The sequence below is a fragment of the Corylus avellana genome, chromosome ca4 (genome assembly GCF_901000735.1).
Source record: "Corylus avellana chromosome ca4, CavTom2PMs-1.0".
Classification (NCBI taxonomy): domain Eukaryota; kingdom Viridiplantae; phylum Streptophyta; class Magnoliopsida; order Fagales; family Betulaceae; genus Corylus; species Corylus avellana.
In genome coordinates, this window is record NC_081544.1 from 33,017,970 (window position 1) to 33,035,862 (window position 17,893).

The window sequence follows — 17,893 nt, forward strand, 5'->3', positions numbered from 1 at the left end:
AATCAATAATCAAGTGTAGTTGTGTTTATTTTGCAAACTTAAGTTTAGTAAGATTAGGTTAGGTGGTAGAATTTTAATGGAAGGCAGAAAACATGAGTTTTCTGCCTTGACCGTATAGCAGCACCTCTCTTTTTCTTTACTTGGCTCCAAATTAATCATGGTTATAACAAGTTAATAAATAAATAAGAATAATAATAATTAAATATTTTTTTTGTTTTTTAACCAATTATCTCTTTATTGATATAACAATCAAATTGGGACAAAAATATAATTATGAATCTTTACAATTCAAACATTATTTATGACATACATAATAGCTTATCGTGCTATTATAAGACAATATCTATGAAAAGTTATCGTCCCAACCAGTTTCAAATCTATATCAAATTTCAACGAATCACTACTGCCAAGTCATTGATTTCTTTTTTTATTTTTTATTTTTTATTATTTACCAATACTAGTGTTTTATCAATCGCAATCACCTTCGCTGCCTCTACCCAATGGCGGAGCCAGCCATTTTAAATTGGGGGTGCCGCTAAAATTTTTTTGGCGTCCTAAAATTTTGTTTCACACTAAAAATTTGGTAATTCACACAATATATGCATCACAAAAAATATCTATAAAAGTTCATAAATATGTGCTCAAATTGATATATTAGAAATGTAACATGTCGACACTATATCCAAAAGGGCAGAAATACCAAAAAAAAGTGTCTATAACTGCACTTTACGGTCTCTTAAAAGTACAAAATCATTAAGTATCGAATCTAAATCGAAGCTCTCTGCAATTTCTATTTCAATATAGAAAGCTAAACTATTTGCAAGAAAATCATCCTCCATTTTGTTGCGAAATCGTGTTTTAACAATTTTCATTGCTGGAAATGCTCGTTCGGTAGTTGCTATAAACACTGGAAGAGTCAAAACAAGACGAATCAATTTATCAATAAGATAATATGTCTTTGATTTTTCCGTCTTTGCCAATCCTTGGCATAATTCTGCAATAAAAGACAAATTTTGTAATGTTGGATCAGTAAGCACATCAAGTTCAAAATACCTCAACTGATATCTCAAATTAATTTTTCTCCTGCTCAGAGAGCATCTTAGAGAGTTTTTTTTTTTTTTTTTTTTGTAATTTTGAGAGTGCCGTGGGTTAAAAAAAAATTAAAATTAAAATCCACGGCACCTCCAAGGGATAACGTGGCTCCGCCACTGCCTCTACCATAGTGACAATTTTTCTTTATGCTTGATAACTCCTATGTCATCAGTCTATGGTTTGCTTCCAGAAAATAAAACATAAGAAAACAATAAACCGTCCGGAAACCAATTTCGTTATTCTTAAGGATTTGTGAAAACAAAACCTAAGAAAACGAATAAAATTTCATCCAATAGATTGCTACTAAAAGCAGATATAGAGATAATACATTTTTATTTAAAAACAAAAATATCATAACAAAAACCTAGCACACCCTCACGCGTTCCATGCGCTACCGCTGGCTAGCCACGCGCGGCTAGAAAGCACCCCGAGAACCATTGACACACGCACCCTAGTTGATCTACGATAGAGGCGAGAAAAATGAGGGTGAAGGGGGAGGAGAAAGGGGGCGGGGAGTATTAAGTATTGATTAAATGATTAAATTTACCTATTCTTAGTAGTTTAAGCTTTTAGGAATAGGTAAATGAGGGTAAAGGGGGAGGTTAGAAAGCACCCCGAGAACCATTGACACACGCACCCTAATTGATCTACGATGGAGGCGGGAAAAATGAGGGTGAAGGGGGAGGAGAAAGGGGGCGGGGAGTGTTAAGTATTGATTAAAAGATTAAATTTACATATTCCTATTAGCTTAAACTTTTAGAATAACTGATGATGTAACATGGTATTAGAGCCAAAGTCATGAGTTCGAACCCGTGTTGGGTATCACCTATTAAAAATGAGTTTAAACCCGCATGTAAGAAAAAATATTAAATATTAATTAAATGATTAGATTAACTTACTATGCTCTCCCTTATGCACCATTTTACTATCTTTGATTTGCAACTTTATCAAAAAGTTACCTTAAGTTTTAAAAATTTCAGGTTTAACACGTTTACTAAATTATTGCTTCTGTCAATTTTACATTAACAAAAAAAAAAAAAAGGATAATGGTCATGTCACCAGGTGGACAAACAAGTAGCCACAACATCTAAAGATCGTACACCTATTTACTACACAATACAATCTCAGACTTCCAGATTACTTCCATATTCCGTCGCCATTTCTGCCCCTTTATTCAGTTATTGGGTCTATCGTAATCAGTCAGTCAAGAAGTCTTAAGAAGTTCAAAAGACTTGACGGATTTTTAACATCAATGCATAATAAATTGACGACACAAACAACTAATTTAAAAAGAAAGTAGGAGGCAGGCAAGATCAAGATGCAAATATTTTTTACTTTAAATATTTAACGCACTCCTCAATAGAAAACGAAAGTGCGGAAACAAAATGGAATTTTTCTGCCACAAATAAAAAATAATTCCCCCACTTCACTTGTGAAAGTCAATAGGCGAAAAACCATCTTTTCTGCTATCTCGTCGTCGAGGATGACCCAGACGACGTCCCAATGGTGCATGGAATGGAAGCTCCCGAAGCGGATGGAATGGAAACGGTGTCGTTGTCCATATCTGTTGCAGTGTTCTAAGACGTTTACAGAGATCAGGAATTGTCCTTTTTGTTAAATTGTCGTTAGAGTTTTTGACAAAAATATCCATAAATTAAAAAAAAAAAAAAAAAAACCAGTTTTCCTGAATTTTTGTCTTTTTATATATATTTTTTCTGGATTTTGTTTCTTTTTCTTCATTTTTTATTTAACCTACTGACAGTTTAAGGACATTGCAAATTGTTTAATAGATCAAAGGAATAAATATAATTTCACCCACTAATATAATAACAATAACTTAATATATATATAGAGAGAGAGAGAGGGGGGCAAGAAAATGAAGATAGAAATGAAGACTGCAAAGTACCACCCCCTCTGTTGCATCAATAGTTGGCAAATATGGCCAAGTTGCTTTCCTAATGGGTTGCAGGTAGCTTCTTCTTTTCAAAACCAAAACATCCTCGAACATGCTGCCTAATGCCCCCCAAAACTAAAAGAGGCCCTTTTTCTCTTTCTTCTTGTTTCTCAATCTCTTGAACTTGGCTGTTGACTTCATCACCAGAACCAGAGATGTGGTCGTCTTTAAGAGAGCTGAAAAACTTGGCTAGTTTTTCTGAAATGGATAGTTGGTTATCGTCCAATGATTCTTCTCCTCCTTCATAATCATCCTCACCTTCAAAAATCAAATAAATCCCACACTTTTTCACCTTAACCCCCTCTATGTATGGTGGTTCATCCTGTGTCACAGTTATCTTATAGCCATCCTTCAACTGAGAAACTAAGGGACGATACTGATGATCTCGAAACATGTAAATATGATCTTCCGGCGTCATTGGGATCCCCTTTAAGTTCAGCACTGTACTGAATACACGTGAATTCATTTTGAGAATATTTGCTCGTATCCCTGGTATGTAAGAGAGTTGATCTATTTTGTCATCCGGTATTTGATGGATGACAGAGACAACAATGCCTATTATCACACCTTTGATCTCACGGTTCTTGCGTTCTGAAACAATCACCTCTGGAGAAAACCAATCTGGAATTCTGCTTCCAGGCATACTAAGAGCGCGTAAATTCCTCAAAGAAACCTGCAATAAAATTTGTCAGGAGAAGTAAATCCTTTCCTATTTAGATTTTTTTCCCCGGAATTTTCTTAATATGAAAAGGATTATAAAAAGCGCAACGGTTAAGCTACAATGGTTCATATGCACAAAACACAAACAAGATTGAGGGAGAGAGAGAACCTTAGAAAGTCTTTTTTTCACCTCAGATGAGCATGTTTTGCAGCCACTCATGAACAACCTTATCAAGGACTTCAAGTGTTCAAGGCCCGGAATATCCTTCACCTTCATACAGTTTGTAAGGTTCAGCTCGCATAAGCTTTCCAAATTTGAAAGATCAGATACCTTTTCCAGCGCAGTACAATGCGCAACGTTCACCTCCACCAAGCTTGAGGGAAGTGGAGGAAGTGACTTGAGCTCTTTGCAGTGGTGCAATAAAAGCGTTATGAGAAAAGAAAGGCCCCTCAAGCTGGATGGAAGGCTGGAAAAATTATTATGGGCCAGATTCAGAATCTTCAATGATGACAACTTTTCAAAATCATCAGGGATTTTCCCACATAGCTTCCATGCACAAGCATCCAATTCTTCTAGTGAGCATAAATTGGAGAAAGAAGTCGGAAGTCCGAAAGGACTAGGTTTCTTTTCTGCAGTTGGAATTACAACCTCTTCAATTACGCTGTTTCCAGCTAACTGAAAATGAGGCTTCTTACCCATTTTTAATATTACTAAGCTTGAGAGCATACCAAAGCTTTCAGGTAATTCTGTTACAGCAGTTTCTTCCATCAGCAAGTCTTGCAACGACTTCAAATTTCCTATTGAAGCAGGAAGTTTATGGAGCTGTGTACATTTACTCAATCTTAATCTAATAAGATTATCCAGCATCCCAATGGATTCTGGTAATTCAGAAATTTTGGCATTGTTCAAGTCCAAAGAAGTAAGAGCAAACAAGTTTCCAATTGATTCTGGTAAAGACATAAGATCTTTACAATTCCTCATCGTAAGCTTGCTTAGCATTTTCAAGGCACCCACCTGATCCGGCAGATTTGTGATTGATGTCCCATCTAACTGAAGTTCAACAATAGAAGCTAATCCTTCAATTGAATCAGGCAATTTGCTCAAAAATCGACAGTTTCCAACTGACAAGTCCTTCAAATATGATAAAGAACCAATAGAAGCAGGCAATTCTTTAATTGCACTACCATGAGTTACTAGTTCTGTCAATGATACAAGATTGCCAACCGAGTCAGGAATTGAAGTGAGTGATGCACACGAAATTAAACCTAGATTCTCCAGGTTTACCAATAATCCAACAGAATCAGGTATTTCTTCTATACCAGAATGATTAAGAGAGAGTTTTTTCAGGGAAGACAGCTTTCCAATGCAATTCGGTAGTCTTCTTAAGAACTGGCAACCATTTAGATTAAGCTTTTCAAGTTTTGTAAGGCGGAATATGGATTCAGGAAGCTTTGATATACCACTGTTATCAACAAGAAGTTCTTTCAGAGATCCCATGCTGCCTATATCGCCTGGTAACTCTTTCAATTTTGAGCAGCCAGAGAGGATAAGGTTCTCTAGATTTTTCAGCCCAGACACTTCAGCAGGAAATTCAACAAGGTTCTGACAGTCTCTCAGGTTCAAGTGGAGTAATGCATTCATGTTTCCAACCGATTCATGAATCTTTATTAGACTGTAGCAACGTTCAAGAACAAGCTTTTCCAAGGTTTCATGCCCAGATAAATCAGGAATAGCGTAAAGATTAAAGCAGCCGTGGAGATTCATTACCATCAATTTCTTAGCCACCTGACAAACTAGGAAGTTTTTTGGTTATAAAAGAGACAATCATAGAGAATTGCTATCAAAAAGTGCAAGCCTGACACATCCTAAACATTTTGTAGCTTTAGTGACTTTGAGTAAGAATAAGCATATCAACCTAGGCCATGAACATCCTGTTCTTGCTTAATTGATAACCAATTTCGTGCACCTGAAAAGTGAAGCATATATACCTTGTTACTATACCCGCCCCACACTTGTTCAATTTTGCTTTCCGAGAGGTCAAGGACAGCAAGTTCCCGAGGACAAAAATCAGAGGGAAGACTTTTAAGAGGACACCCTTTCCACTGCAGCCACTTAAGTTCTGGAGATAAATATTTATACCTTCCTACTAACCTCGAATAATTGATTTGCAGAAGTCTTAGATTAACCATGGATTTGAAGAACTTCGTGCACAGCATTACCTCCCTCTCCTTCTTTGCTTTAGTATGAAGACGCTTCTTATACAGTTCTTCCAAGTATGTTAATCCGGAGGTGCAATTGGGTGTTGTTTTAAGGTTTTCCCAAGCAATTGTGTCACCACTCAAATCCTCCAACTTCTTCGGCCTACTTTCAAAGTCTAGGACGATCCCTTGTATCTGTTCTGTTCCCTATTATCCATAATATGCAAACCACTTAAAAAATGGAATGGAGCCAAGTGAAAGAGAGACAATTGAAAGATAATTAGCAATTAAAGACTCAGAGATAATAATAATAATAATTAAAGGACATACAAAATGGTACCAATATATGCGAACTTATAACATCTAAGAAGCTGGGATGGAGCCGAATTTTTTTTTCACATGGGTACATATTCAGTAAATCCTTTTTAATTTTTGGTTCAAATGTCTTCTTCTTTTTTCTTTTTTTTTTTTTGGTTCAAATATCATGGATGACATTTTCTCCAAATTTTCAGTAGTCCTACATATGAATGTAACTGCCACAAATTATCCAACATAATCCATGCATGCATACAGATTTTGTGACCATTAATGGTTTCCACACCCAGGCCGAAGACATGAATTAGTCCTGGGGTGGACTAGATAGGAATTTTATGGGAGGACACTATTAATAAAATGACTAAAAGATTGTTCTTTTCTTTTCTTTTTTTTCTCTCAAATTTTTGGCCCTTCTAGTCCTTGTCCCGTTACATCATGACCGTGTCTGCACCACACCCTTTTTTCTTCTCCATGGTACAGTGTGAAGATGTCAGCATGAACCATTTTTTTTTTATTATCCCTCCCCAAGTTTTTCAATGTTTTATCAACCTTCACAAACCAGGACTCTTCCTTGCGAGTGAAAAAGAAATTTAAAAACTACAGTAAAGAGAGAGCAGACATCATCAAGTGGAGCACATATACCAATACTCCTTTTCCCTTTGAGGATTACAGAGACCTTGATGCATGCACCTCTTGTGGCATATGTGAGTATTTGTCTATATCTGCCACTTGGGAAGGTTTGATAAAAAAACTTGCTATCAAGCCAACAAAAAAAGGAATTGAAAAAAACAGTAAGAACAGTTATATCGCTATAAGTCGTACCTTCTCACCCTTCAAGACAGTCATGATAGTATTACGCTCCCACAGTCTACTACGCCTCCAAGGATACACTGGGTCTTCATCTAGAACAATTTGCCTACCCATGTCTCTAACTTGATCATGCATCCACAATGTGTTTTGCTCCGTAACCTTAATAAGTGATTTTGCAGTGAGGCATCTGATTGCTATTTCAGCCCTAAAACCGCAACCTCTCAATACATCAATTGCATCTTCTTTTTTCATTTTCATTTTAATGAATAAACATGCTATATCAAGGAATATACACTTCTCTTGTGTATCTAACCCATCAAAACTTATCTTCAACACATCCTGAAGATCGTGTGGACGAATTTGTTCCAACTTTTTCAAAGCATCTTGCCACTCTTCTATTCTCCTCTTATCGAATAAAAAAGAGCCAAATACTTCCAGAGCCAATGGTAGACCTCCTGTAAGAGACACCATTTGTTTGGAAAGATCAAAAAAATTCTCTGTGGGTTTCTCTCTTCTTAGAGCATGGTAGCTAAAAAGCTGTAGTGCCTCAGAGTCTCTCAACTCTCTGACCTCATAAAATGCATTCACAAGATGCTCGGGTACAACTTCTCTGTCTCTTGTGGTGATGATGATTCTACTTCCTCCATAAAACCATTCCCTTCTCCCAATAAGTAAATCAAGCTGAGTCACATTGCTTATATCATCTAAAACAACAAGAACTCGCTTCTCATGAACTACTTCTTTGATTCCAGCGATATGATCTACAAAAACCTTACCAGGGGAAAGATCCTGGATAAGTTTGTTCTGAAGGGATACTAAACCATTGTTCTTTGCAGCTGTTTCTCTTACTTCTGAAATGAAACTACGGCTCTCAAAGCGACCAACAAGTTTATTATAAAGAGCCTTGGCAAGGGTTGTCTTACCAATCCCACCCATACCATATAACCCAAGAACTCGAACGTCATTGGATCTAACATCTAACAAACTCACCACTTCTTCAAGACGAAAATCAAGTCCAACTGTATATGTAGCCACACCCACTGGAGTATTTGCCAGTTCAGTCAACACCCGTTTGACTAACAATTGAATCAGCTGCACTTCATCGCTGTTAATAAGTATTAACATGAGTAACAAGGATGTCAATAATAATACTTGAATAGTCACCTCCTATGTGCCTACTTTAATGAAATACAGACTTTGAAATCTATGGCTTGGAATGAGGGCCAAGGCATTCAACATAGAGTATGCAAGATCGAGATTTTATGCACATGAACATATAAAAGGTAAGAATGATGAGAAAATCATTTTTATAGTGTATTGGTTCACTATATCAAATTGTTTGTGGATGATTAATTTGATAATGTTGGGCTTATGGACTGACAAGCCCATGTAACCAAAATATCAACCTAGTAACCCGAGTTCACCAAATAGTTTGAACAAAGGATTCTCTCCCGTACCCCTTCCAAGCCACTTGGCCACATTTGCACCACTTGGGCAATTTTTATAACCACCTCGTGAGCCCTGAATCTCAAGCATAGGGCATGATGGAATGTGAAGGAATGGGAGATAAGCTACTCCAAAGATCATAACCATGCAGGAACCAATGGTGAGTAGTAGGTCTCTTCCCAAAACTCTGCCCTATATCTGTTTAAAGCTATTTTTTAGATACATACTAACTTAAGCACCAAAGTCATCTCCACCCACACCAGCAAGCTCTTTTGCTTACTTTTCTCCTCTTTTGCAGCTGCTTCCAATTGATACTTCGGCACGAGGAAAACTATTCTAACATACATCGTAACAGAAGCCTCTAAGACACATCAACTACTGAATGACCAAATGGTAATGCCAACCCATCGGCTTCTACAAGCATATTTGTGTAGACAGTATAAGTCATATGAATTGCAACTGTGGGTGATATGCACCGGACTGTTGCTGCTTCAGATCTAACCTTTGGTGAGATACTGTCAAATTTTTTGTGGAGTCAAAGTTATCTCGCTCCATGTTTACGTTCTTAAGAAACCCCGCATTGGGTCTATCGTAATCACTCAAAGTCTTAAGAAGTTCAAAAGACTGACTTGTTTTAACATCAATGCATGAAAAATAGGCGACACACACAACTAATTTAAAAAGGAAACATAGGGGACAAGATGCAAATATTTTACTTTAAATGCTTAACGCAAGAAAGTGTGGAAACAAAATGGAAATTGCTACCACAAATAAAAAATTCCCCCATTTGTGAAAGTCAACAGGGGAAGAACCATCTTTATGCTAAAACGTCCCGAAATATGAATGAACAAAATCTAGAGAGCCATTACAGAATTGCAAAGTGCCAAGAGACATCATCACGCCAGAGATGCGGCCTATTAATTAACAATTGCCAGAGATTCTTTGAGCAGAATTTAATAGCATTATTTTGGATCGGTTGCCACATGCCATTCCTCTAACCCAGTAAAATAGCACAATTTACAAGCTGCTTAATTTCAACCAGAAAACACAATTAACCCCTCAGACAGATCTCCGATCCAATCAGCAATCTCAAACAAAAAAGAAAAGTCACAAAATCTTTGTACGAATTCGTAATAACAACATGAAACGTAACAACTCAAACAAGAGGATCGATGCATATGTAGGGCTTTGCTAGGTATTATTTTCCATGTTGAATCTTGATAACCACAAGAACTAAGGTATCATTAGATAAATCTTTTCTACTCCTATTCCTATATGAGTAACAAGAACAAAAGACGTTTGAGTATGAAATATACCATCTGTCATCGAAAACCCAACCAGCAACTCCACCAGCTTTTTCCATAGCTCTCCTCCACCTCGAAACCTCGTCCCTCCCAAACCGCTCTTCATGGCTTCTAAAATGTTCTTCGAAAGGTCCTCCCTGCCTCCGCACGTGCGACGGGTCGACTTGGTAGAACACTGGGAGTATGAGCCTCCGGCGCTCGCATATGTTGGAAAGTTCCATAAGGCACCACCGCGACGACGCGTAGTTCGGAGAGAGGATGATGATGGAAGCGGCCGAGTCCTCAATGGCCTCGAGCAGACCCGGCGCGATCTCGTCCCCGCGGCGCAGCCCATCGTCGTCGAAGAAGACTCGGACGCCTTGTTTCTGGAGCGAGTCGTAGAGCTTGGGAGTGATGGTTTTGCGCGTGTCTTCGCCTCTGAAGCTCAGAAAGACGTCCCACCGGTGCCTGGAAGCTCCCGGAGCGGTTGATATGGAAATGGCGCCGTTGTCCATCTCCGTTGCCATGTTCTTAGACGCTTACAGAGATCAGGAATTGTTCGTTTTTGTGAAAGTGTTGTTAGAGTTTTTGAGAGATACGAGATTGCAATTGAGATGCATTCTCTGCTTTTCTAACGTACGGTAAATGGAATATGGAGCAAACGTAGCATCTGCATTTTCTAAATCAAAAGCATTCTTTTCTTTTTTTTCAAGGCCGAACGTATACTTTCGGCTTCGGCTTCGGCTTCTGAGCATATCATATCATGATTCTTCTGAGCATATCATAACGTAGCTTCATGGGCATGTCAACGCCAGTTCATTGGCCTACTCATTTTTTCTTCTCTCTTTCCACCGTGTAATGTCCTTTTTATTTTATTATTTTTTTTTTTTACCGTGTAATGTCCTTTTTAATTTTTAATTTTTTTTTAAGTAATGATTAGTGTTGGTAATATATATATATATATTCTCATATTCTTTTACAAATTTAATAGATCTATATATATATTTTCATATTCTTTTACAAATTTAATAGATCAACCATTAAATTTGTGGAATTAACTATTTATAAGTCCATAAATCTAATAGTTAGATTTGTAAGATAATATTAAAAAAATATTGACACAATCATTTCTTAAATACAAGAGAACACCTTTTGCAAAGCATAGTTCAATAGTGGGGCCAATAAACCAACTCCAACAAGTTGGTTTTCACTTAAAGAGCTTAATCGAGTGAGATTACGTCTTATAAAATGAAGGTCACTTGTTTAAATCGTTTTTCTCTTTCTGTCTTATTATGTAGATATGTAAAAGAAAAGTTGATTTTCTATTAAGTTTATATTAGGAGGGTGTGGGCAAAAGCACCTAATCTTTCGGCTATAGGATGATTTCAACCACTCTCCTTTTTTACATTTGGTTGTGGTTCGCTCCAAAGGTCACGAGAGTGGTTCGGCCACTCCAAACCAACCTTGTGAGTGGCTTAGTCAACCCCCAATGGTCAAAATTATTTTAATTAGTTTAAAATTTTTAATTTTTTTTTTTTATTATGACATATGACATGTGTCATTTTTTGATTGGATGACGTAGTGATATGTTAGGTTTTTTTTTTTTTTTTTTGACAAAATATAGATGGTAATACTAACTTCGTATTTACCCATAAGACATATACTATCTATAATACAAACGATATATAGGTGAGAAAAAAATAAAAGCCTTAAAAATCAATTACTAAAAGGGCATTTAACCCTTAATTTAAAAGGAAATGCTAAGTGTTTAAGGCCCAATTTGGTTTGCGGAATAGACCCTTAAAATAAACTAGTTAATCATAGGTATAAATATTCATTTGTTTGGTAACACACTATTTATGTGAATAATTTATTCCCATAAAACTATTAATCATTAAGGAATATAATACATTTTTGAAAAATACTTATATAATTATTTTTTATTTTAAACTTAAAACAAAATAAAAATAAATAAATTTTAAAAGTTACAAATAGAGGTCGAGGGTGGTTGCACCATCCTATCGCATTTTAGCCACCCCAAATTTGCTTCAAGGGTGGCCACCCCTGGAGCTCCTCTGGGGTGGTCGCAGCCACCCTGTAGATCGTTGGAGGTGGTCGCGGCCACCCCCACCGCTTCTGTGTTTTATTTAAGGTTTTTTTTAGTATGAGTTTGAACCAAAAAAAAGGCGGTTTTAATTTTTGATTCAATTTTAATTTTTGCATGTGTATTGTTACAAAACTAAGGAATATGAATATGTATTATATTCCACTCTTCTATTCCTAGTATTAGATATTCATTTTCCAATAGACTATAAATTCCGTAAACCAAATGACATCTGTTTTCATCGTATTATTATGGTATTCTCTCGTGGTTATAGGTATATATTATTTTCTTAATTAGCAAAAAATAAACTGTCTCTCTTTCCGTCACTTAATTTTTTAAAAATAATATTAACGTAGTACTAGAATAGTAGAATACCACCAGAAAAACAAAACAAAACGAGAATAACTTCAGTTCGGTCATGGCAAAATACCCCCAGTACTTGTTGCCCACAAATGAAAATGTGACATTTCAGCATAAAACATGATAAGAAAATAAAACCAAAACACCTGATTATATAAGGTTTAATTAACAAAATATTAAGAAAAATGTGCAGCCACCAAAAGGGAAGAGGAGCCACCCAGAGGGAGGTAGGGGCGGCTCGCCGCCACCCCCGGCCGGCACGTAGAGCCACCTCTCCTCCTTCTAGGGTGGTGCACGACCACCCCAGGGCCTAGGGGGTGGCTCACGAGCTACCCAGTGGAGGTTGGGGTGGCTCGCGGGCCACCCCCAATGGTGGCTGGGGTGGCCGCGAGCCACCCCTAATCTTTGGGGTGGCCTCACACCACCCCCAGCATTGGCCGCGTGGCCACCCAAGGGCCTAGGAGTGGCTCACCGACCACCCCCAGTAGCCATGGGTGGCCGCGCGAGCCACCTCAGATATATTTGGGGTGGCTCGCGGCCACCCCTAATCTCTGGGGTGGCCTCGTGCCACCTCTGAGGCGGTTTGGATTTGCCGCCAGCCACCCCTGTACAACCATAGGGTGGCTAGCACCCTCTGCCTCTCTCCCCTGACTCACCACTCATCACTCTGCTGGGGTGGCTCGCGGGCCACCCCTAGTCTTTGGGGTGGCTAGTGGCCACCCCCACTACTAAGGGGGGTGGCTCGCGCGGCCACCCATAGGTGCGCGACCACCCCTCTAGGGTGGTTGCATCCCCTCACTTTGGGACTTCAATATTTTTTTATTTTTTTTAAAGACTAATAATATTTTAAATTAATAATAAGATGTAGTTGTGTTTATTTTGTAAATTTAAGTTTGATGGGATTGGGTTAGGTGGCAACTTCTTATTGGCTCGTTTTTGCCACGACCGAACAGCAGCACCTTTCAAAGAAAACACATAACATTTCCCGATTTAAATAGCAGTTTAATCTTTTGTCAACATTTAATTTCCCTAACAAACGCCTCGTCCCCCAAGACGGAGCTGTGCGTCTGAAAACCGATTCCATTGGGAAGCTTTATTCTCTCTTGACCCATATTCTCTCTTGATCCATAACTCCACTTGATTGAAAGCACTCCTCTCTGCCGTTGAGAGGCTCGAGAACCACCTTTTACCGATCGGCTCGAGGTGTTCTTGACACACAGATGAGAACACGGCGGAGAGCGGAAGGCATTTTGGCACCAAGAGTCCCACCTTTGGAATTGATGGTCGTGGGAAAACAATAATACTCGCCATAGGGTGGAACTGATCCCAACTCCCTGCCCCATCTTAAAGCTAACGAGCTAGTCTCTGGCTCCATCAATTTCATCTGTAAGAGTTCTGCCTCGTAACCTCAAATCCTGAAACCCTAAGGAATCAAATTTTGATGTCTAAATTAAATCTTGTTATTATCTCACAAGTTGCCAGTTTAGCTCGTGTAGTGCATGTCGTGGTTGTGGTTGAGGTGTAGAGTGAATTTCACCATGAATATACGTTGCTGCCAAAGGAACTTCTGTGCTGCTTCGTCCCCTCTGGTCCCAGTGCCACTTCCATCTCCAATGTATGACACTTTATGGCATTGCTTTTATGTATTATTATGATGTAACCAATTCAGTCTAGTGAGGATAATGATTTAGAATTTGTTCTATGTTGTAGTTCTTAAAATCCTTACCATCGCGTTTAATTCAATGGTTTAGGTTTTGTCGTCTCAGTATTTAGCACCTCTTTTATTTATTGTGTTTCATAAGTTGTATCCTGAGATGGCAAAATATGAACCATTTAATTGGAGATAATAGTTAAGATTTTGAGAACTCTGTCGCGGAGTTATACTAGAAAATGTAGAGATCTTGATCCTTGGAGATACGAATGAACATTGGCATTATTTGTATAATGCCACTATGATGAAGACCATGATTACTTGGTTATGCCTTGCCAAAATTTATTATCCAAATCTAAAGGGTATGCTTGTTAATGTGTTTTGGAGCATATTTTTTGTTTTTTGTTTGAAAAAGTGCTATGACACGACATAAAGATGAAAACAGTTTTGAGTGTTTTGTGTTTTGAGATGTTTGTTAATGTTTTTTGTTTTGATAACAAATGTTTTTTCAACAGATATAGCTCTTTTTGGGGTTTTGTAGGGAAACACATTTATGGTATTTAGTACCTAATGAGGTGAAGAGTGACACACTTCTTAATCAATATTTGGAACTTCTATCCCCATGCGAGAGAGAAAATGTTTTCCGAATGAGTGGAGATCAGCTCCGAAAAAGAGCCTTGCTGGCTCGTGCACTGGTTCGCACTACAATTTCAAGATGTAGGTCCTCCTTTGCCTAATACTTTCTCATCCATTCTTATTGTTATTCTTCATTTGCTTGTATCTTACTTTTAGGGTTCGTTGGTGAAGTGGTTCTTCTTAATTATATGTACATTGCATAGTCTGTGGTTTTGTTGTATTTGTTGCAGTACTCAACAGATTGGGTATTTCAACCATGGTGTAGATTAGTTATATTGACAAACATATTTTTCAGTGTGAATGAAGTGCATAGTGGATACTAACCTGGCTTTTGTTTTACAAAGATTTAGGCGTGAAGATATTTTTAATTGTTAAAATACCATCCACATCATTTTATTTAGTTACTTGCATATTTACTTTTTTCTTGTAGGAAGTGGTAGACAATGTTGTACAAAGAGGTTAGGTTTATATCTAAACACTATTTTTCATTACTAGATCAGACAAATTGTCAAATTCATCCAAGATCCTTGAAGTTTAGAAAGAATATCTTTGGGAAGCCTGAGGTAAGTTTGTTTTTTGACCTCTGATGTATCGTAAAACTTATTGTCTACTTTTTCATGGACCTTGCTCGATTATTTTATCATCATATTCTTTTAAAGTTCATTTTGTTTTATCATATTTTTATAATATTTATGATAGCATATTTGAACAGGTAGACTGGCAAGATGTTGATGACAGGCACCTACCACCCTTGCATTTCAACATTTCACACTCTTCTTCCTTAATAGCTTGTGGAGTGACTATGAATTCACCAGTAAGTATTGTGAATATCCATGAGCCAAATGTAAATTCTGCATATGCAATCTTTATATTCCCTTGTGATCGTTATAACCTGTGCATATCATTATATTTATTGTTGCTTGTGTTGAAGAAATGCTACATTAGCTGATATAGTTCATTTTTCTAATTGTAGATTGGTATTGATGTGGAAGAGAAGCAACGGAAGTTAAAGAACAATATCTTAGCATTTGCTCGAAGGTACTTTTCTCCTTACGAAGTGGAACTTTTAACTGCTATTTCAGATCCTGAATTTCAGCGTCAGGAGTTAATAAAATTATGGACTCTCAAGGTGAGTTAGGTTGTGCTAATATTGATATGCTTCGAGTTCTTTCAGTTCATTGTGACAGTTGTATGAAAATCTGATAAATCCTGATAAAGAGTCTCTTGATAGGTTCTGCAGCAAATGTATCTGATGTTCTAAAGTTTGATAGCATACAATTTAGTCTACATTGCTAAAAGACTATACTTATTCCATCTTCAAGCTGTACTTCTTGTAGAAAAATTGAAGCGTATTCTGAACTTGTTAGAAAGTTTTACTTACTAAAAGAAACCTGTTAGAAAGTTCTACACTGCAGACAGTTCATTGTTGGATTCTCAGCAGAAGTTTTACCTTGAAGAAACTAGGAAGGACTAGCTTAGAGTATTTCTAAAAGCATAAGTAGAATTACACTCTCTAAGTGCGTGGTGCTTTGTTTTAAATTCTTTGGATTTAATAAAGATACATGAGGACAAATTCTACTTGAAATTTGTCTGTGTGGGTGTGGGTGTGGGTGTTTGGTCCTTCCCTTCTATCTATGGCAAAATTGTGCCTGCATGTCATTCTGCTGGGTTCAGAGACGTTGAGATGCCCAGCTTGTTTACCAGTTCTTCTATTTTCTTTGTTTGGCTAAAAGATATGATTTATCTATTTTTATGTATTTAGTTGTTCTTAAGTGGAAAAGAATGAGCAGTTGGATACAGTAGAGTATGCATACACTTTTACATGAACTCAAAGAAAATACATTGATAGAATGATTGAACGTTGTGGCCAAAGAGCTCTAGCTCAAAGGACACCTCCTCCGTTAAGAATAGAGTGGAGGGTGAGGTGGTGGGTCAAGACCCACTAGATACATGTGTAAATTACCAATAATAATAATAATAATAATAATAATATTTTTTTAAAAAGAGAATGATTGAGCTTTGAGTTTAAACATTTGTTTTCCTTTAGCTCTTTGTTATGGTTATGGATCACACTTTCAGGAGGCATATGTGAAAGCATTGGGAAGGGGCTTCTCAGCTGCACCTTTTAAGACCTTTACGATTCGGTTTCGGACTGCTATGGAAGGGGGCATTCATGTTTCCGGGCATAGAGATTCTGAGGTATCCAATGCACTTTTTATTGTTTTTGGATGAATAAGAATTTATTAAGACAAACTCAAAGAATGCAAAGGGGGAAGGGAAACCCCAAGGGGAACTTGCAGCTACATCAAAAAGGCCTAACAAAAGGCGCCATAACACAATTAAAAACAAAACAAAACAAGGAGCCCCAGGAATCCACTAGCGTTTGATTGAGAGGGGAGGGATGAAACCCTTGCAAAGAATTAATCCTAGCTACTGCCATTTCTGATAGAGTAGTTGCCATGCTACTGGACTTGTCCTGAAAAATCCTGGAATAGATTGCAGCAGCAAACATCAGCTTGGCAAGTAGAGGGAGGAGGGATTTCCCCTTAAAATATGTCACCGTTCTGTGCAGAGTGTAATCCCAACTCACAGAAAAATTGCATTTGTCACCAAGGAGACTCCAAACACTTCTAGAATCCAACTGCACTTAAGACAGCTTCATAATTGTAAAATTTCAAAGCTTCCAAAGATGGTATGCTATCCATAGTAAATTTGATCTAAATTCAACTTTCGTAGCATGGACATGCTGTAGTATATTCCAAGTGCATTATTTTAGCTTTTGGCAAGTAAATTTTCATAAAATGTTGATCTTTCTTTCATTTTTTTGAAGTATAAAATGTTGATCTTGAATACACAGATGAAATCTCTTTCGTTTTTATTATGCTTTCAGGCATTTGATACAGTTATTGATTCTTTTGATGACCCCAAGAACCTCGCAAACAATTGGCAATTTGCACTCTTGGATTTGGCCGGTTCTCATTATGCTGCCATTTGCACCGAAAAGGATAGAACCGCTGGGGGTGAGTCTGATTTTCCTATCACAAAAGTAAAATAATTTGAAAGCACAGCTACGTGTTTTTTATGTCGTGTTATCTGCAGGCAAGGGGACCCTTCCAATGAAATTGACAGTGTGGAGAACCATTCCATTTGTTGAAGATGAATGTGTTTCTGGAACTGATGCTGTTGTAGCAATAGCTGGCTTGACTTAAGCAATTGTGATTATGGTCTGTGTAATGAGCTTTCTGACCTTGGATTTCCAAATTTTTTGATTTTAAAGCAATTGGAAGGCTAAGCTTTTACTTTTTTTTTTTTTTTTTTTTTTTTTTTTTTTTTTTTCAGCAATGCACTTATATTTTGCCTTTGTAAGACTAAGAGATGTATAT

The 17,893-nt window shown here is 37.4% G+C and overlaps 2 protein-coding genes across 5 annotated transcripts; one reads left to right on the forward strand and one right to left on the reverse strand.

Annotated features, from left to right (window-relative positions):
• Nucleotides 1-2,845: 2,845 nt before the first annotated feature.
• Nucleotides 2,846-10,274, reverse strand: LOC132179168 (disease resistance protein RPV1-like). The gene is made up of 5 exons (XM_059591819.1): nucleotides 9,793-10,274; nucleotides 7,043-8,135; nucleotides 5,696-6,112; nucleotides 3,876-5,492; nucleotides 2,846-3,719 (listed from the first exon to the last, which is right to left on the reverse strand). Exons 1-5 carry the CDS (start codon nucleotides 10,272-10,274, stop codon nucleotides 3,048-3,050), a joined length of 4,281 nt encoding a protein of 1,426 aa, XP_059447802.1. The 3' UTR covers nucleotides 2,846-3,047.
• A 2,988-nt stretch (nucleotides 10,275-13,262) lies between these two features.
• On the forward strand, nucleotides 13,263-17,802 carry LOC132179960 (uncharacterized). 4 transcript variants are annotated; one of them, XM_059592783.1, is made up of 9 exons: nucleotides 13,263-13,609; nucleotides 13,699-13,838; nucleotides 14,416-14,591; nucleotides 15,006-15,073; nucleotides 15,223-15,324; nucleotides 15,484-15,639; nucleotides 16,590-16,709; nucleotides 17,401-17,530; nucleotides 17,610-17,802. In XM_059592783.1, exons 2-9 carry the CDS (start codon nucleotides 13,723-13,725, stop codon nucleotides 17,717-17,719), a joined length of 978 nt encoding a protein of 325 aa, XP_059448766.1. In that variant the 5' UTR covers nucleotides 13,263-13,609; nucleotides 13,699-13,722; the 3' UTR covers nucleotides 17,720-17,802. The 4 variants fall into 4 exon arrangements, with proteins under 4 accessions (XP_059448766.1, XP_059448768.1, XP_059448765.1 ...); XM_059592785.1 differs by having other exon boundaries at nucleotides 13,706-13,838; XM_059592782.1 differs by having other exon boundaries at nucleotides 13,711-13,838.
• The last annotated feature ends 91 nt before the right edge of the window (nucleotides 17,803-17,893 follow it).

Excerpts from the sequence above, each read along its gene's own strand:
- LOC132179168 (XM_059591819.1), bottom strand. The coding sequence starts at position 10,274 with ATGGACAACGGCGCCATTTCCATATCAACCGCTCCGGGAGCTTCCAGG. Across the intron at positions 8,136-9,792 it reads TGGGTTTTCGATGACAGATG|CGATGAAGTGCAGCTGATTC; the intron begins GTATATTTCATA and ends ACTTATTAACAG. Across the intron at positions 6,113-7,042 it reads CTGTCTTGAAGGGTGAGAAG|GGAACAGAACAGATACAAGG; the intron begins GTACGACTTATA and ends TATGGATAATAG.
- LOC132179960 (XM_059592783.1), top strand. The coding sequence starts at position 13,723 with ATGTCGTGGTTGTGGTTGAGGTGTAGAGTGAATTTCACCATGAATATA. Across the intron at positions 14,592-15,005 it reads TCGCACTACAATTTCAAGAT|ATCAGACAAATTGTCAAATT; the intron begins GTAGGTCCTCCT and ends TTTCATTACTAG. Across the intron at positions 15,074-15,222 it reads ATATCTTTGGGAAGCCTGAG|GTAGACTGGCAAGATGTTGA; the intron begins GTAAGTTTGTTT and ends ATATTTGAACAG.